The sequence below is a fragment of the Pteronotus mesoamericanus genome, unplaced genomic scaffold (assembly GCF_021234165.1).
Source record: "Pteronotus mesoamericanus isolate MK-2021 breed Mesoamerican mustached bat unplaced genomic scaffold, CSHL_Meso_final contig_26, whole genome shotgun sequence".
Lineage (NCBI taxonomy): Eukaryota > Metazoa > Chordata > Mammalia > Chiroptera > Mormoopidae > Pteronotus > Pteronotus mesoamericanus.
In genome coordinates, this window is record NW_026555109.1 from 2,553,928 (window position 1) to 2,567,650 (window position 13,723).

A 13,723-nucleotide genomic window follows, 5' to 3' on the forward strand; every position below is an offset into this window, starting at 1 on the left:
TCATCCATGTTTTACCATGTATCAGTACTTCATTCCTTTCTATGACTGAATAATATTTCATTGTACATATATATACCACATTTTGTTTATTTATTCACTAAGGAATTGCATTTGGGCCATTTCTACTTCTAGACTATTGGAAATAGTATACAGCTCTGAATATGTGTGTACATGTATTTGGGTACCTGTTTTCAATTTTTTGGGATATATACCTAATTGTGGAATTGCTAGGTTATATGGTAATTCTATGTTTAACCTTTTGAGGAACATCAAAGTGTTTTTTATGGCAACTGAACCATTTTTCATTATTACTAGCAATGTATGAAGGTTTCAGTTTTTTCACATCCTTGCCAATACTTGGTATTTTTTTTGTTTTTGTTTTTCCTTTTTAAATATTATGGTCATCCTTGTGTGATATCTCACTGTGGCATTTATTAGCAGAATGAATAAAAACCATGATCCAACTGTATGCTGCCAAAAAGAAACTCACTATAAATTCAGAGACAAATAAATTGACAGTGAAAGGATGGAAAGAACTATCCTGTTGTAGTAGTAGCTAAAAGAGAGCTGGGGTCGCTATACTAATATTAGACAAAATAGACTTAAAGTATAAAACTGGTGAAAGACACAAAGAAAGACATATACTGATTATTACAAACATACTATTATAAAAACATATATGTACCAAATAGGAAAGACAAAAATATATGACGTAAACATTGACTTGAAAGAATAGGGAATTCTACAAAATAGTTGAAGAATTCAATATCACATTTTAAATAATGAATAAAACATCCACAGAGAGGATCAGTAAGGAAATAAAGATCTTGAACAACACTAAAAACCAATTAGATCTTATAGATATGTGTATAGAACACTCTACCCTATACTAGAATACACATTTTTTCTCAAGTACTATTTATTAAAAGGAAGAATGAAAGTGAATGATTCAGAATTTTTAAAGGAAAGGAGAAAATAATGTCATACTGGAAAAGTATCTCATAAAGTATGTTCCTGGTATTGCAGTGTTCCCAGGACTTGGTTTGATCTGGACATAACTCAGTGCCTCTTTTTATTGAATTATGTTGATGGATTGTTTTTCTCTTAAAGTAATGTGGGATTCCCTGCATTGAAAAAATTCTTGTTTCTTTGCAAGTAATTGTTTTATGTTTATTTAATTATTATTTTATAATAAAATTGCCCAAGTGTTTTCATTATATTTCTAGTACTTAAGAGAATGCTTATCACATAGTATATGTTCAATAAGTGGTTATTCACTGAATGAATTCAAATAGAAATGTATGTATAAGTGTACAAATGAATTAAGTACATTCACGCATTTTAAGTTTTTTTCCATAGGACTTCTGGTCAAAGTGGCAGTGTAGGCAGACATGGCTTACCTCTTCACACAACCACATCAAAATTACAATTAAACTATAAAATAACCATCACTTAGAACCCTTAGAAATTGAGTTGGATGGAAGTCTGACAACTACAGAATGAAAGAAACCTTGCCATCCAGAATGGTAGGAGGGGTGCAGGCATGGAGTGGGCTTGTCCCACACACACGTGTGGTGGCTAAAAATTCCAGAGGGATATGTTTGGAGTGAGGACTACCAGCCCCGCCCCACACCCCCTAGCCCAGGGTTCCAGTGCCCAGAAGATAAGTCCCCACAATTTCTGGCTGCCAAACCAGTAGGGATTGAGTTCATAGAAGAAACTGCTGGTGCCCCATGCAGCTTTTCTTAAAGAACACAAAAACTAACTCACCTACACAGACTCACTCCCTCTGAGCTCCAGCAGAGGGATAGCAGCTTAAAAGCCACCAGTGGCATACTGGGAGAAACTGGCATCTGGCATCAAGGTGAGCAGAGGCCATTGTCCCTTTGCTAAATCCTCCTACCACAGAGCCACAGAGCTGGCAAGCTGGTGCCATATCTTAGACTTCATCAGACTGACTAACACTGTTTGATCCACCTTGGAGATTCACAGAGATTCTGCCCTACCCAAGCTGCTTTTCCGTATGAATGACTGACTAGTCTTTGCTCATACTGCATGACTTCTTAAATCCTCTCAAACAAGCAACTGCCAGCCTCAGTGAGCCCCAGAACTGACGATTGCAGCAGCCAGCTTAGATTCACAGGTTGGCTGGGCCTGGGAATCGCCAAGCCCAGTACAAGCAGCAGCGATCTCAGATTGCTTTATAGCTCAGGCAGGGTGTCCTAGGCAAAACAGAGGTGGGGTCTGACCTTGGCCTGTACCACTCAGGAAACCCCAGGGTCAGTGCACCCAGTGGACAGCTAAGACCATGGCAGGGCGCTGCCACTCTGTCCCTGCATAAGCTGATCCTCCACGGAGGGTAGAGATTGGTGGTAAGTTGTCACAGCCCATCCTTGCAGCTGACTGGCCTGGGTAAAACCCTCCCATTGACCTGCCAACAGCAACCAAGACCAACTATAATAGAGGCGGTGTACTCAACTCACACGAAGTGTGCACCTTGCTTACCCAGCTTGGGTGATAGGGGAAGCTGTGCCACTGGTCCCTACAGGATACCTACTATATGAGGCCATACTACCAAGACAGGGAGTCATAGCAGCTCTACCTAATAAATAGGAACAAACACAGGGAGACTGCCAAAATGAGGAGACAAAGAAACATGGCCCAAATGAAAGAACAGATCAAAACTCCAGAAAGAGCTAAACAAACTGCAGATAAGCAATATAACAGATACAGAGTTCAAAACACTGGGTAAAAGGGCGCTCAAGGAACTTAGCAAGGACCTCAGCAGCATAAAAAAGATCCAGTCAGAAACGAAAGATACACTAATTGAAATAAATAACAATTTACAGGGAAACAACAGTAGAGCGGATGAAGCCAAGAATCCAATCAATGATATGGAACCTAAGGAAGCAAAAACAACCAGGCAGAATAACAGGAAGAAAAAGGGATCCAAAAAAGTGAGGATAGTATAAGCAACCTCTGGGACAGGTTCAGGAGGTCCAACCTTTGCATCATAGGGATGCCAAAAGGAGACAAGAAACAGCAAGAAATTGGAAAGCTATTTGCAAAAATAATGAAAGGAACATCCTTAATTTGGTGAAGGGAATAGATATGCAAGTCCAGGAAGCACAGAGAATTCCAAGTCAGATGGATGCAAAGAGGTCCACACCAAGACACATCATAATTAAAATGATAAAGGTTAAAGATAAAGAGAGAATCTTAAAAGCAGCAAGAGAGAAGAAGTTAGTTACCTATAGAGGAGTGCTCATAAAACTGTCAGCTGATTTCTCAAAAGAAACTTTTCAGGCTAGAAGGGATTGGCAAGAAATATTTAAAGTCATGAAAAGCAGGAACCTACAGCCAAGATTGCTCTACCCAGCGAAGATACCATTTCTTAATTGAAGGGCAGGTAAAGAGCTTTGCAGATAAGAAAAAACTAAAGGAGTTCATCATCACCAAACAATTATTACATGAAATGTTCAAGGAACTGTAATACCGTAATCAATAAAATATAATAAAAAAAGAAAAACTTTTTTTAACAATATTTATAGATAATGATTTGACAATAACTTTCTTAGTTTTCCCTATAATGTCCAGTTTTGTAATGGAGATTCCTGGGAAGAGCAGGAATGTTAAGTATACCATGATAAACTCTCAGAAAATCTAGGATCATTCAAGTAAATTTAGTATGAGTACTAATTCTTGTTGGCTGTCCTTAGATTCATTAGGCTGAATTAATGGAAGTTTTTTATGACTCCAGGATTCAAATGTATGAGAGTCTTTTACTGAACCTTGTTGCCTTGCCACTAACCTGTGGTAGTGACATCTCTCATTTTTTGCAAGTTAGACTCTTAAATGTTTCTTCTTAATGTTAGTCTTCTGACTGCCTTGACCTCTGATTAATGTGTAAGAACTGAGGTTCTCCTTCCTTCTCTGTCATGGCTATTTTTCTTTGTCTATTCTTCCTTTCTTCCTTTTGGCATAGTATAACAAAAGTTGCTCATTTGTTTTCATATAAAAGAACAAATTTTTAATGCTTCAGAGGAATAAAAATACTTGGCTAAGCCATGAAATCTTTTATTTCCACGATTTATCTCATGCTGCTTAGAAAATTTTTTACATGTGGTATATTGAAATCTTTGAAAAAATATTCCAATTTATACCCTTTCACAGTCTTATATCATGTTAATTTATTTTCTAATTTAGTCCTTGGTAGAAGATACATTGAATATGCTAAGGAAATTTAATATGAAATGCCTAAGGAAAGTTATGTTGAAGAAAATGGTGTTAGAGTATTTTTTAATTTTAAAGAATGAGTTTTTTATTTGCTGTTTTCCTGTTATTTAAGTAATGTGGTTATTTGAGGTAAGAATGATACTCCCTGGTAGACAGGAACATGTGTTCTGTATCCCCTTTTTCTTTCTTTGTCACTATAACTGGGTTACTTACCTTTTCTTTTATTACTCCAACATCCACATGTTTGGGTAAAGCATAATTTCACAAATTTTATCACCATTTAAAAAAATTTTTTAATTGTTCAATTACAGTTGTCTCGATTTTCCCTCATTTTTCTCCCTTTCCCTACCCACCCTCCCCCTTCCACATTGAATCTCCCCTCTCCCGTTGTCTTTGTCCATGGATCCTTTATATATGTTCCCTGACTTGACCCTTCTCCTTCTTTCACTCTTTGCACCACTCCCCGCCTCTCCTCCGGTCACTCTCAGCTTATTCATTATTTCAGTGTCTCTGGTTCTATTTTGCTTGCTTGTTTGTTTTCTTGATTAGGTTCAACTTATAGGTGAGATCATATGATATTTGTCTTTTACCACCTGGCTTATTTCACTTAGCATATGCTCTCTAGTTCCATCCATGCTGTCGCAAAGGGTAGGAGCTCCTTCCTTTCTGCTGCACAGTACTCCATTGTGTAAATGTACCATAGTCTTTTGATCCACTCATTTACTGTGGACACTTAGGTTGCTTCCAGCACTTGGCTATTGTAAATTGTGCTGCTATGAACGTTGTGGTGCATAGATTCTTTTGAACTGGTGTTTCAGGATTCTAAGGGTATAATCCCAGCAGTGGAATTGCTGGGTCAAAAGGCAGTTCCATTTTTAGATTTTTGGAAATTCCAAACTTTTTTCCACAGTGGCTGCACCAGTCTCCATTCCCAAAAACAGTGTACTAGGGTTCCCTTTTCTCTACAACCTCGCCAGCACTAATTTGTTGATTTGTTTATGATGGCCATTCTGACCCGTGTGAAGTAGTATCTAATTGTGGTTTTAATTTGCATCTCTTTGATGGCTAGTGATGCTGAGCATCCTTTCATATGTCCCTGGGCCCTGCGTATGTCCTCCTTGGAGAAGTGGCTGTTCAGGTCCTTTGCCCATTTTTCAATTGGATTGTTTGCCTTCCTGGTGTGGAGTTGTGTGAGTTCTTTACATATTTTGGAGATCAAACCCTTGTGTGAGGTACCATTTCCCATATGGTTGGTTCCCTTTTCATTTTGCTGATGTTTTCTTTAGCCATGCAGAAGGTTTTCAATTTCATGTATTCCCATTTGTTTATTCTTTTCTTTATATACCTTGCTCTGTTACATATCAGTGAACATATTGCTGCGTGGAATAACTGAGTTTCTTGCCTATGTTCTCCTCTAGGACTTTTATGGTGTCACAAGTTATATTTAAGTCTTTTATCCATCTTGAGTTTATTTTGGTATATGGTGTAATTTGCTGGTCGAGTTTCATTTTTCGGCATGTAGCTGTCTAGATCTCCCAACACCACTTGTTGAAAGAGGCTATTTTTATTCCATTTTATGCTACTGCCCCCTTTGTCGAATATTAATTGACCATAGAGACTTGGGTTTATTTCTGGGCTCTATTCTGTTCCATTTGTCTGTGTTTCTGTTCTTATGCCAGTACCAGACTGTTTTGATTGCAGTGGCCTTGTAATATAGTTTGATGTCAGGTATTGTGAGCTCTCCTACTTTATTCTTCTTTCTCAAAATTTCTGAGGCTATTCTGAGTCATTTATGATTCCATATAAATTTTGGAAATGTTTTTTCTACATTCGTGAAATATGTAATTAGTATTTTAATAGGGATTGTATTGAATCTATAAATTGCTTTGGGTAGTGTGGACATTTTGATGATGTTAATTCTTCCAAACCATGAACATGGTACATGCTTCCATTTATTTCTGTCTTCCTTAATTTCTTTCTTCAGTGTACCATAGTTTTCTGAGTAGAGGACTGTTACCCCCTTGGTTGGGTTAATTCCTAGGCACTCAATTTTTCTTGTTGCTATAGCAAATGGGATTTTTTCCCCTAATTTCTGTATGTTGATATTCCATTGTTGGTATACAAAAATGTCTTTGATTTCTGAATATTGACCTTGTATCCAGCTGTTTTGCCTGATTCACTTATTAGGTCAAGTAGTTTTTTGGTAGAATCCACAGGGTTTTCTACGGACTCTATCATTCATCTGCAAACAATGACAGTTTTATTTCCTCCTTTCCCATTTGGATGCCTATTATTTCTTTTTTTTTATCTGACCACTGTGGCTAGAACTTCCAGTACTATGTTGAACAGAAGTGGTAAAAGCAAACACCCTTGTCTTGTTCCTGATCTTAGTGGGAAAGATTCTAGTTTTTGCTCATTGAATATGATATTATCTGTAAGTTTCTTGTATATGGCCTTTAGTATGTTGAGTTATGCCCCCTTTACTCCCACTTTCCTGAGTCTTTTTATCATAAATGGTGCTGTACCTTATCAAATGTACTTTTTCCACATCTGTTTATAATGATCTGTGATTTTTGTTGTTCCTTTTGTTTATGTGATGTATTACGTTTATTGATTTGCAAGTATTGAACCATCCTTTCATCCCTGGGATATATCCCACTTGATCATGGTGGATGATGTTTTTTATGTATTGCTGGATGCGGTTTGCCAATATTTTGGTGTGGATTTTAGCCTCTATGTTCATCAGTGATATTGGCCTGTAGTTTTCTTTCTTTTCTGTGTCTTCATCTGGTTTTGGAATTAGGATGATGCTATCCTCATAAAAAGAGTTTGGGAGTCTTCTCTCTTCTTGGATTTTTTGGAATAGTCTGAGAATGACAGGGGTTAGTTCTTCCTTAAATGTTTAGTAAAATTCTCCTGTGAAACCGTCCAGCCCAGGGATTTTGCATACCTAGAGTTTTTTGATTACTACTTCAATTTCACCAGCTGTTATTGGTCTGTTCAGGCTTTCTGCTTCTTCTTCATTCCATGCTGGAAGGTTATATGTTTCTAGAAATTTGTCCATTTCATCGAGGTTTTCAAATTTCATGGCATGTAGTTGTTTGTAGTAATTTCTTACAATCCTTTGTATTTCTGTGGTCTCAGTTGTAATTTCTTGTCTTTCATTTCTGATTTTATTTATTTGGGGTCTCTCCTTTTCTCTCTTGATGAGTCTGATTAGAGGCGTGTTGATTTTGTTTATCTTTTCAAAGAACCAGTTCCTGGATTTTTTGAGCATTTGAATTGTTCTTTTAGTCTCTATGTCATTCATTTCTGCTGTGATCTTGATTATTTCCTTCCTTCTACTCACTCTGGGCTTTGTTGGTTGTTGTTCCTCCAGTTTTTGTAGATGTAGAGTTAAGTTGTTTATTTGAAATGTTTCTATCTTTTTTAGGTTGGCCTTTATTGCTGTGAACTTCTCTCTCAGGACTTCCTTCGCTGTGTTTCATAGGTTTTGGAGTGTTGTGTGTTCATTTTCATTTATTTCCAAAAACTTTTTGATTTCTTCTTTGTTCTCATTATTGACCCATTCATTCTTTAATAGAATGCTATTCAGCCTCCATGAATTTGAATGTTTTTGAGTTTTTTTCCTTGAGTTTGGTTTCTCGTTTCAAGCCTTGTGGTCTGAGGAAATGCTTGATATGATTTCAATTTTCTTGTATTTGTTGAGTCTTGTTTTGTGTCCTATCATGTGGTCTATCTTTGAAAATGTTCCATGTGCATTTGAAAAGAATGTGTATTTTGTTTCTTTGAGATGAAAGTTTCTGGATATATCAGTTAAGTCCTTTTGATCTAGTGCATAGTTCAGTGCCACAGTATCCTTGTCGATAATTTGGTGGAAGATCTATCCTTTGTTGACAGTGGGATGTTAAAATCTCCTACTGTCAGGGTGTTGCTGTTTACATCTTTCTTGAAGTCCTCCAAGATTTTCCTTATATATTTGGGTGCTCTTATGTGGCGGCATGTAGGTTACAATGTTTATGTCTTCTTGATGGATACTACCTTTTGAGTATTATGAAGTGTCCTTCTGGGTCTCTTTTTTATGGCTTTTGTTTTGAAATCTATTTTGTCTAATATAAGTGTTGTTACCCCAGCTTCTTTTTTTTCATGTCCATTTCCTAGGAATATATTTTTTTCTAACCCTTCACTTTCAGTCTGTGTAGGTCCTTTGTTCTGAGGTGGGTCTCTTGTAGGCAGCATATGAGTGGGCCATGTTTTCTTATCCATTCAGCTACCCTGTGTCTTTTGATTGGAGCATTTAATCCACTCATATTTAAGGTTATTATTGATATTTATTCATTGCCTTTTCCCCCCTTTGTACCTGTGTTCCTTTCTCAATCTTTTTTCTTCATCTTCTTACATCAGTCCCATTAGCATATCCTGTGATGCTGGTTTGGTGGAAGTGTCTTCTTTTAACCTTCTTTTGTCTGGGAAACTCCTTATTTTGCCTTCCATTTTAATTGAGAACATTGCTGGGTACTTTAGTGTTGGTTACAGGTCTTTGGCTTTCATTGCTTGGAACATTTCTTGCCATTCCAAATTGGCTTGTGTTTCTGTTGAGAAGTCAGCTGCTAGCCTTTTAGGAGAACCCTTATATGTTACTTCCTGTATGTCCCTTGTGAACTTTAAGATCCTCTCTTTGTCTTTGATATTTGCTATTTTGATGATGATGTGTCTTTGAGTCAGCCTCTTTGGATTCCTCTTGAATGGGACCCTCTGTGTTTCCTGGACTTGTGTGAGTGTTTCTCTCCTCCAATTAGAGAAGTTTTCCATCATTGCTTTTTCAAACAGGTTCTCTATCCCTTCCTATTCCTCTTCTCCTTCTGGTTTCCCTATTATATGGATGTTATTATGTTTCAGGTTGTCCTGCATTTCCCTTCATGCCTCTTCATTCTTTTTGAGTCTTTTTTCATTTTCTTGCTCTTTCTGGGAGCTTTTATCTACCTTATCCTCCTGCTTGCTAATTTGATCCTTTGCTTCATCTAGCCTACTTTTGATTCCTTCTCCTGTGTTCTTCGATTCAGAAATTGTATTCTTCATTTCCTCTTGCCTTTTATTGGTAGTTTCCATGTCTTTTTTTATGCTGATAATTTGCAATAAGCTCCTCATAATTTCCCTGTAGTTTTTGGTAATTCTCTTTGAGCTCACTGAGCTTCCTTAGAATCATTGTTTTGATCTCAGTATCTGACAGTTTATTTGCCTCTATTTCCTTTAGTTCTCTTTCTGGGGATTCCTCCTTTCTCTTTGATGGGAGGTGTTTTCTTTCGTTCCCATTATTTGTGAGACTCTTCTTTTTAGTTTTCTGCTTCTCAAGCTGATCTGTCTTGATTTCTGACTTTGTGATGTGAAATTTTATGGTAGGAGACTGCTGTTTTTCCTTTCTGGATCTGCCTCTGATGATGTCAGCTCTTTACCTCGTCTGAGCTTAGGGAGTCTGTTTGAGACTTCCAGGAATCTCCTGTCTGTGGCTGTCTCCTTCAGCTGTTAATCTAGTCACTCTGCAATCAGCAGTCAGGCTTAGGCACCATAGGGCGGGGCAGATTTCTCTTTCGGGGGTGGGGTTTTTGTGTCCTTTCATACTGCTGCTGTTGAAGGGGGGCATTCTGCTTGAGCAAGATGGTTGCTGCCATATGGGGGAGGAGTCAGCACCAGGATCCCACTGGCTACTCACTCAATTCTCTCCCCAAAGCATCTGTCTCTAGACTTTCCTCAAGCATCTCTAGACCACTCTGTGTCTCCTTTAGTCAGGGATCTGCCATCTGTGACTGCCATTTTGTGCTCAGCAGTCATGCTTGCACACCACTGGGCCATGACAGAGCCTCCTGCGGGGGGTGGGGGCAGGACTATTGTGTCCTTTCATGTTGCTGCCACTCAGGGGAATGGTCTGTGTGAGCAAGAACATACAGTAATTTCTTGCTATCAAATTATTTTTTGTGTTTTGTTTCCCCATCTAAATTCTCTGTGACTGAGGACAATTTCCCATTCTTATTTTGAACCTCACTAATCACTATATAGTCCAAGTTCCATAGTAAATGACTAAGATGAGATTAATGCTTAAATCAAAAGTCAAACCTTGGTTCTTGAACATCTGCCATCTTGAACAATTTGGTTCTCAACCAAGTCATTCATGGAAAAAATGTCTCAGTTGTCGAACAGAACTTCAGTTCTCAACCTAAAAATGCTTTCATGCTGATACCTGTATTAGCAGTCACACACCTCATCTCTCAGGTGATAAAGCAGATTCTTTTTTGAACATATCACTTCTGGAACAGCCTTCTGGAATGAATTACATTCTAGAAGCATGGTTCCACTGTAACAGCAAATTTTCTAATTCTCACAGGGAGCTGAAAATAGCAGAGGTATGGGATATAGGTATCATATATCTTATGATTTCCTATTTACATGGATAAATATTTTTTGGTGCTGAATTTATAATATGTTGTTTTGTGGCTATGAATACATTGGTTTTAAAAAAGACCTTCAGTTGGGAGAGGTTTTTTAGGCATGCCTGTTTCTAATTTTTAGATACTGTTTTCTTCACTGCTCAAAAACAGACTAATTTTTCTTTACTGATTTCAGTCTAATTCTTTTTGATGATACTCATTATAAGGCTGCAGCATGGAATGAGGAAAATATTATTATTGTCTCTTTATGCAGGATATATAGCATGCACATGTATGTAGCATTCTTTGCCCCCCAATTTACGTTTTCAGGTCCCTTTTCTTCTGTTATCCTACAGATTCTCTGTACTTCAACTTAATTGTTTCAGTTCTTACAGTTAGTTGTCCCATGCTTTTCCTGAATCTGCTCTGTTTCTGCTTTTCCCATCTAAAATGTTTGAATCCTGCTTATCCTTCATAGCCTCATATAAATGTCCCTTTCTAGAATATGCTTTTCCTAATTCCTTTTCTCTTACCTTCCTATAATTCTTTTCTTTTCTGAATTCCCAATGATAAAATTATTTGGGTAATGTCCCTCTCCCTGGATTATAAGGCTCTCAATGTGAAACACTATGTTAATAATTCTTCTCACTGTACTTAGCATTGCTTTTAAAATGCTTCCCCACATAAGTCTATCCCAATAAATATAACCAATATCAGAATTTTAAAAATTAAATTAATTATGAAACAGTAAGCAAGTGCCTTTTTAACTAAGTTGAAGTTAAGTGTGCTATTTTGTGGTTTAGAGGTCAAAGGTGTTTGACCTTTGGCGTTTCCCTTCCCTTTTCCTCTAAGATCCTATAGTGAGAGTTCAGTGCTCTTAGAGCTTCACAGGCCAGGAAGAGTCCTTTAAAGGCTCACTACTGACCTTTTCTTTTTTTAGAAATAATCATAAACAAGTGTTCTCAGATATGAGTATCTCTACTTTGTTTTTCAGAAAACCTCTAAACAGAATTTACAGCTTTTCTTGATAAATTTTTGTAGATGACTCATGTAGTCAAAAATTTTACTTTGTAATAACTGAAATATCAAGTCCTACTAACAATTTTATGATTTTATTTTCTCTTATAAAACTGTACCTTGAAATGTCCTTTGTTTCTGGCCTTATGTTGTAATTTTATAATTACTACACTAGATTAAGCATTCCCTGTTGAATGAATGGAATTAGGGCAGTAACTTCTCCATTGATAATAGCAAGCCCTGGAACTTCTGCTTCAGTGGATAATATAATACTCAGGGTTGATTTTTGCCAAAACTATGATGTCAGTTCTTTCAGGTAAAAGCTGCAGGGGTTTCTTGTGATTTCCTTGATAAAAATACCTCAAGTACCTATAAATCATTATTTTTGAAACAAAGGAATTTAGTTTGATATGCATACAAACGGCAGCTGGGGGGGAATTATAAGACTGTACATATATGTATGTGTGTGTTTCCTTAATGCTATAAATTGCTACTGTGTTTACTCCCATTTTTGGAATTCATTGTCAAATATTTTATGTTTTCTAAGCTTTTTATTTTATTAGTGGGGAAAATGTTACATTTATTGATAGTCTTTTTTATTTTTTATTTTATAAATTATTTTATTTTATTTTCTATATTTTTATTGTTCAAATACATTTGTCTCCATTTTCCCGCCACCACTTTCCCCTGTCCCCCTCCCCCAATCCTTCCCCACTTTGACTTTGTCCATGGGTCCTTTATACATGTTCCTTGGGTAGTCTTTTTTTTTTTTTTTTAAGAATACACTCTTATTTTAAAAAATATATACAATAACATTACACTGGTGTTATTTCCTTGACTCTAAATACAGGGACTTTAAATAAATTAGTTATTGCCTTCTGCGTTATTGAACATGTGGTCAGTTGTCATGTTCATGCATCCAAGTGATCAAAGTTTGAACTTCTGTCTGATTCTTCCCTGCTGTTAGGTTACCCTGTCATGATCAAGGCCTCAGCAGGTGGTGGTGGGAAAGGCATGCGAATCGCTTGGGATGATGAAGAGACCAGGTGAGATACTGTCCAAAATATATTTTTGATGAAAATTATAGTTACTAGAGTTTTATTAAACTGAGAAGTAAACAGATATCAAAATCATAATGGAATAATTACAGTCACTATCTAATTTTTGTTGTTTTGGATGGAAAAAAATTGAAATTATGTAGAAACACCCCTATGTATATTTTGAATATGATTATCATATTATAAGAAAGTGTTTACTTTTTTAAACATTAACAAAGAATTATGTTTTAATTTTTACAGTGTATTTTTAAAAATTATAGTTCTGATTTTATTTTCTCTTTTTTTAAAGATTATTTTACTTTTTAGAGTGAGCAGAAGAGAGGGAGAAAGAGAGGCCAAGAACATCAATGTGTGAGAGATACCCTTGACTGGTTGTCTCACACACCTCCCCCCACCCCCCCGCCCAACTGGGGATCCAGCCCACAACCCAGGCATGTGCCCTGACCAGGAATCGAACCAGCGACATTTTGGTTAGCAGGCTGGTACTCAATCCACTGAGCCATACCAGCCAGGGCTGATTCTATTTTCTAGGCAAAAGTTACTATCACATGGCTCTGAAAGTGGAATGTAGTCAAAGATTTAAACCACATAGTTAATAGTAGTCATAATTTCATTTGTTTATTACTTAGTATGCATTTGCTTTTGTTTCCTTATCTATAAAAATAGTGAACTACTCTGATACTTTTATATTCTAAAATATATTCCCTTTTGAATTTCAAGTTACCATATGTTGTTTTTGCAGTGTATTCTGTTGTAAATTTAGAACATTTTTTAGTAGTAGTTTTGGAAATTAAAAGTAACTTAAAAAAAAACCAATGCGTTGATGAAGTCATGGTGATTAGAAAATAATTTTTTTAAAAACTGCCTAGTATAGGTAGGTTTTAGGGTACTCTTCAGATTTGTATTCTTACTTATTTTCAGGTTTGGCAGTGAAAGAGATTTATGTCATTTTTTTTTTTTGGGGGGGAGGTTTAAAAAATCACTAAATAA

General features: G+C 36.6%; 1 protein-coding gene across 4 annotated transcripts in view; it reads left to right on the plus strand.

Moving 5' to 3' along the window:
- PCCA (propionyl-CoA carboxylase subunit alpha) overlaps window positions 1-13,723 on the plus strand; it is a 409,489-nt gene that overhangs the window by 142,299 nt on the left and 253,467 nt on the right. For all 4 annotated transcript variants that reach the window (XM_054574346.1, XM_054574344.1, XM_054574345.1 and 1 more), the window contains exon 9: window positions 12,643-12,721. In XM_054574346.1, coding sequence (XP_054430321.1) covers window positions 12,643-12,721 — 79 coding nt within the window. The remainder of the gene's footprint in view (window positions 1-12,642; window positions 12,722-13,723) is intronic.